The sequence below is a fragment of the Ambystoma mexicanum genome, chromosome 9, assembly GCF_040938575.1.
Source record: "Ambystoma mexicanum isolate Mex_15411 chromosome 9, UKY_AmexF1_1, whole genome shotgun sequence".
Lineage (NCBI taxonomy): Eukaryota > Metazoa > Chordata > Amphibia > Caudata > Ambystomatidae > Ambystoma > Ambystoma mexicanum.
The window spans coordinates 1,102,819,103-1,102,825,673 of NC_090931.1; the positions used below are offsets into that span (position 1 = coordinate 1,102,819,103).

The 6,571-nt window shown below is 45.4% G+C and overlaps 1 protein-coding gene across 1 annotated transcript; it reads left to right on the forward strand.

The window, feature by feature from the left end:
• Positions 1 to 4,876: 4,876 nt before the first annotated feature.
• Positions 4,877 to 6,361, forward strand: RPRM (reprimo, TP53 dependent G2 arrest mediator homolog). The gene has a single exon (XM_069616428.1). It carries the CDS (start codon positions 5,163 to 5,165, stop codon positions 5,499 to 5,501), a length of 339 nt encoding a protein of 112 aa, XP_069472529.1. The 5' UTR covers positions 4,877 to 5,162; the 3' UTR covers positions 5,502 to 6,361.
• The last annotated feature ends 210 nt before the right edge of the window (positions 6,362 to 6,571 follow it).

Here is a 6,571-nt window from a genome sequence, read left to right on the forward strand (position 1 = left end):
AGGCTGGTTACCAGTTTGAAACACAGTAAGCCCCAGAGTGGTCCGCGGAAACCAACCCCAGCACCTCTGTGTCCGCCTTGGAGGACTCAGTCGGATTACCCGTTGGATGATTTTGAGAGTTTGGGATTTTACAATACTAAAGGATTTTACAGAAATGATCACTAGCACAAGAAATTAAAGCAAGGTTTCAGACTGGTGTGACACTATTATAAATTCTTAAGTTAAAGAGATGATGGGTTGAGATTGGGATAGGACAAGGCAAATATACTATGGTTACTATGATTCCTGTTGATACTTACAGTTCACTGTAAATTAAGATTGGACCGTCAGGGTTCTGTCATCCGGATCGGGTCTACTGGCAGCAGGGCACCTCTGGCAATTTGGTCAGATGGGCAGTTCTGGTCAATTGGACTGGCACATCAGGGTAGACTTGGATTGGATTGTCCCTTCTGGTCACTGGACATGGTAGATTAGCTGGATGGCGAGTTCAGTAAGGAAGCCTTAATGGTACAAAACCAGACTGGATCAGAATTATTAATTCCTGAAGTTTGGGATGGTTCAATATTTGGGCCTAGCTGAAGAAGAGTTCAGCAATTGCTGGGCCTTGGTTTTGCGAAGTAGCCTGGAATCAGGAAAAGAGGAAAAGTTCTGGAACAGGATGCAGAAGTCAGGAACAAAACACTGTGGGGAAATCAGGATGTAGTCAGAAATCAGTGTGTGCCTGTGTGTTTGGAAGTTCATATATTTATCATGCCCAGTGACATCACTAAGTTTATGGTAGGAGCAGAATTACAAACCACACCCCCACGGCTGTGATAGGTCAGAAGCACTTGCCTTTTTCTGGTTCGAAGTCAGAAAGAGCTGTCATATTTCATGATGTTATTTGGGAACTCCCACATTGATTTAAACCACAAATTAACTTTCCCACAAATGCCCATTTCTATAATTATGCCCTCTAATAAAATCGGGCACATACATTACATATTTTATGGGTTATCCTGACATCTAACTCCCATCTCAGTGAGAGCTGTCTTTGTCATTCTGTAGAATTTTGCCAATTTTAATCATAACGGTTTGGCCTAACAATTCCTAATTCAGTACATATCTGGGCAATTAACCTAGAATACGGGTATGCAATATTATATTTGCAGCATCAATAGTTTTGCCACAATTTAACTTTTAGTGTAACTTTGGTTTCTTATGTAGTACAGGGTTAACTCACGTCTTCACAGAAAGAGCATACAATTAGATTTACAACTACCAATTTTTTGATTTCTCCTCCTTCATGTTGCAAAGTTAAAGGTTTTCAAAACTTAATCACAAATAGGCATTTAAACAACAAATGTCTTTTAGCAGTTTTTTTTCTTATTTCAATTGGCAACAGCTGTCAAATTCCTATGATCAGGGTGGGGGTACAGAGGGAAGTTTTCTGCCCCTCCCCTGTGGAGGTGAGTGTTCAAGGCTGCCATTGTCTTTGCTTGAGCCACACATGAAAGTCTGATGAGGTCTTTGTTCAAGTATGCGAGAACCTCCCCGCAGCAATTAAGTCTTCCTGTAGCAGAAATGTGTTACCCATTCCCAGGCTGAAGCTGTCAGCTCAGAATTAAATATTTGATGAACTCAAGACTGGGTTTGGACTTTAATGAATTACCTACAGCTTCATTAAAACAGAGAAAATTAACACAGTTTATAGGGGATTTTGACATTTAAAGAATTAAGCCTTTCCACAAAAACATACTTTTAAACAGGCGATTTTGCACTTTCTTCAGGGAAAAAGCACATTTAAACTGAGTCTTTTACATCAGCTTTTCCTCTGCAGTACCAGTTCTTTCCTGAAGTGCTGGGATTTGTTTTTCAGTCTGGAAGTAAGTATCCAGCCTTTGCTTGGAGTTTTCTCTGCACCGCTGAAATTGTTACATATTTTGCCATTTTTAGCCGCATTTTTCCTGTGGAACTAAAAGAAGTGTTGCTGGTGTGCCTTTTTCATGAGATGCATTGCTTAGCTGCTGTCAGTCAATGAGGCCCAGCTTTTCTGGCCACACTGGATGATCTGTAATTCTTTTACTCTCAATGATTCACTGAAAATGAATGGATCTAGCGCCAAACAGCACTGTGAAGGTTGCAAAAGCTGTATTTTATAAGGCATTTTTGGTTCTTAGCCAAATTCTGTGGCCTTGCTTCATGTTAACTGCAACAGCACCCACTGGCATTCTCCTGCAGTGAGAATTATGTTGTCACCCCCACTTTGATTGTGTGGCAGGGGTGTGCAGCCTTTGGTGAGTGTGACCCATGCGCAGTTTTGCAGATTTTTGCACGCAAAGGGGTTAGCGCATCCATTTTTGGAAGTTTCTTTCCCCATTGGTAACGGGGTGCAGTGGGGCACATCGGAATGGGTAAAAATATCCCACAAAAGCTTCACATGCTGTCACAGCCTTCAACAATAAACATAGAGAAAATAGTGTCCACCACGGCAGACCACTTCTCGCCATTTTTCCACTAAGAGAATGCTGAACGTATTAGTGATAACTAAATAATGCTAATACTATCCAATGTTGAGATTAGAATTGCTATGTTTTTTCAACTTTTACTGATATTGTAAAGGGGCGAACGTCCATCAGCAATGTTAAAAGCTGGATATGGTTTTATGAATGTTTAGTAAATTAAGTAATATTTTGTAAAGTGGGGAATCTGCAAACCACAGCATTCCAGCTAATGCAGCGTCACCGTGAGGTTTGGTGTTTTTGTGTGGTCCACTTTTCATTTATAATTTCCGTGATGGTTTTGAGTCTTTATTTTGGCCTCCTTTCCAATATGGCCATGTGCTAACAGTTGGCACTGGAGTGATATTGTGTAGTGCCACAGCATTGGGGGTTGATATTTTTGTGATTGCCTATGATTCTTTGCTAAAACTTAAATTAATATATATTCTTACTATACACCGGCCTGGTTCCTTGCTCATTGGTGGGACAGAAGGTATTTGTCGGGGTGGTGCAAGACGGGTTGGAGGCCTAACTAAAGTTGAATCTGTATAAGCGCTTTGGGTGCGCGCCACCTTGCTTGGGGGGGGAATCAACTCCCTGAGTTGAGAGTGACCGCCTAATTAATCATGACACTGAGGTAGAGGGAAAAATCTTCTGCAAAACGCTGGAGGTAATACTGCCGCCTTACTGCAAAAACAGCTAAATCGGTGGAATTACTACTGGCAGAAATGCCACCTGTGGTAATTCCGCTAAAATCCCCATCAATGTGGACTAACACTGCCATACCACCTCTTGTAATCCAGCAGTAATCTTGACTGACAAATCGGTGCTAACATTTATTCCATTTGGCAGTATTCTGGCAGATTTATATATGTATTTATTACATTTATATAGCGCACCTAACCCTCAGCCATCTGGGCGCTTGAAATTAAGAAAACGGTTACATTGCAGAGACTTGGTTATACATAAAAGGTTACAGTTACAGAAGTAGTATCGATACAGGCTGAATATTCACAATTAAGTGTTTAGTTACAAATGATCTTAGGCTTTTAGTAAAACATATGCCTGGTGCGATATCCCAGTTTCTCATTGTGCTGTGTCAGTCTAGTCTGAAGATGGAGGACAGAGGGGTGACTTCTCGTTGTTAGAGGAGCGGTGTGGCGTCTTGATGTCCTGGTTGGAAAAGCCAGGTTTTTCGTTTTTTGTGAAAGAACCATAGTGAAGGGTCGGTTCCTAGGTCTGAGGGCATAGTATTCCAGTGGTTGGCTGCGATAACAGGGAAGCTGGAGCTGTCTATGAGGCCCATGGTTACTTTTCCCACAATATAATGCAAACTAGCTCAAGCAGAAACAGATACCTTCAATTATGGGAAAGCAGGCAGAGACTGATATACGTGGTCTTGAAAACCAGCAGCCTAAATTAAGTCATCATCTATGCATGGTCTTGTCTTGTTGCTTTACTCGCACTGGCTCGTGCAGTTCCTCAAAGATCCACGTGGAGGGGCCCTGATTTTGTATCTTCGAGATTCCTAAAAAATACGTTACAAGCTCTGCACTTTTTCATCACAATGAATTAAACATGATCTCAAGCAGCAAGAGTATTAATTAACATGAACTAAAACTATGAACAATGTGTGAACTAGTTGGTCCTTTTCACAGTATAAAATGATTTCTCTGCATTTTACCAGATATGCCAAGCGGAATGCCCCGGGACCCAGTATCGCGTGTTATGTGGTATTGCTTTTAGAACTGTGCGAAACCACGATTAATTAGCCGTGTGGAGGTGTTTTGGGTTGCAAACGGCTTTGCTACACGTCTGGCATCGCAGCCCTTACCCCAGATGAGTAGTGCGCTTTCTGGCTCTGGTGGGTGTTATGGCTAAATAGTAACTGCTGTCTTGCAACAGGCGACTATTTTTAATGGTGTCTTGTTGCATATGGCTGACAGGAAACAGTGTCAGATGAATGTGTTGTATCCAAGTCCGGTGTCACTCCCACCGTCCCACTTTCAGCTGACAAGCCCGCATAAGAATCGGTGTCTCCTAGATGCCTAGAGGATAACAACTAAAAAAACGCGAACAAAGTATTCATATACACGCTCACCTTGTGTCGCATCCCGCTGCGCACAGCTTTTTAAAGTTTATTGAGCCGAAAATAGGATGTTGTCAGTCGTGAAATAAATTAATGTAATCTCATTCATGAAGTGAACCCTTACGTGTGGGCAGTTAGATACAAGTTTAAATGGTTTGCCAATTCGCTCTACCTTTTGCAATTGTTTGAAGTAGATTAGATGTGCAATAACCCACTAGTCATCTGAAGGGGGCGCTGTTTCCTTTCCGCGGCCTGTGTAGTTAAAATAACTTCTCGGACAGTGCCCTTAAGCACTCCCTCCCCCGGGTGATGGTTGCTTAGAGAGCCGTGTAACAGCTGTGATGCTGAGTGCCTCCTACTTCTCCCAGTTGTGTTGGTGACAGACGTACTAGGAGCTGCGGAGGGACACTTCCATGTGCAGAGCTCCTCCGACACGCCTGGTGTGCACCCTCGGACCCGCCTGAGCAGAGCCTCTGTGGGAGCCGCCGGCTGCATTTACCCTGAGTGGGTCTCCTCCGGTCAGAGCTTCGCCCGCCTGCCGGCTCCAGCTCCCCAGCACCTGTTCCACCCCGAGCCTGGAAGAAGTTGCCAGCATGAACGAGTCTCTCCTCCTGCTGAACCTGAACACTCCCGACGGGCTGGCAGGCAACGGCAGCGCCCTGCTCGGGCAGGTGCTGCGGAGCTGCTGCACCCAGGCCTCGCTGGTGACCGGGGACGGCGTGGAGGCGCCCCCGGAGCCCGACGAGCGCAGCATCTACATCATGCGGGTGGTGCAGATTGCCGTCATGTGCGTGCTCTCCCTCACCGTCGTGTTCGGCATCTTCTTCCTGGGCTGCAACCTGCTCATCAAGTCCGAGGGCATGATCAACTTTCTGGTGAAGGACAGGCGGCCGTCCAAGGAGGTGGAAGCCGTCATCGTGGGTCCCTACTGAGCGCTTGGGGGTCTCGAAGCTGGACATTCAAGGAACAGAGATTTACCGCTGCTGGCTCCCCGGGAGTAGCGCCTTAGACACCTACGGGCAAGAGTGCCCTCTGAGGGGTCTGGGAGAAAGAGTGCCGGGTCTTGGGAGAGATGGTCTCTGAATTGGGACGCTCTGCCGAAAAGTCAGAGACCGGAAACTTTGCGCTTCGGCAAACTTCGCGCTTACAACACGACAGGACATCCACGATGTGAGCGCCTCCAGAAATCTCGCATGCGAGGGATCTCGCATCTGGATCATCAACAGGGAGTTCCCAGCCCTACAAGATACACTGAACTGACTCTGAACCAAAGGAGAGATGCGAATGCAGATCAATGCCTCCAAGCCAAAAGTAACACCCCTTTCTAGAATGTACTGTAAATAACTATGTTCACACGGACATCCTGTGGGTACTCGCTGCTCGCTTACGCAGTAATCAAACCATGGCGCGGTTGCAGTTTGTAAAGTATGTCTGACCTTTTCTTTGGAGCTTGTACTTTTGTAAGGACATCGATTGGCTATACTGGTAAGGCAGCGGCGCCGGGTTATCTTCTAGTGGGTGGTTTAAGGGATGTAGTGTGTCATGTTTCCCGCCGGCTCCCTGTTTTCTGTAAGGGCCTGTGAATGACCCACTTGCTGTGTCTTGTTTGCTTTCGTGCCTGCCCCAGTCGCCCGCACTGTACTTGCCCCCAAGGGACAGCCACCGAGCCCTCCCCGCTCGTGTTTACTACGGCCGCGGTTTACAAAACGAGAGTTCTCCGGCCGAGAACAAAACATGTTGAACACTTTTTATGGTACCGTGCTCTTTAATAAAAACAACCCGAAAGACGGTTTCTAAGCGTCTGGGCGTCATGCATGCCTCCAACTAACTTCCTTAACCATTTTACGTGTGATTGATGGCATGCACTGCCCTTTACAGCACCATGGAGAGAGGCTCATGCCTTGCAAACTAAGCAGCACCGGATCACGCAGGCCGTGAAGCCTTCTTTTCTCATTTATAAACATCCATCCAGAAAAAAATACAATAATATATCATTAAAAGT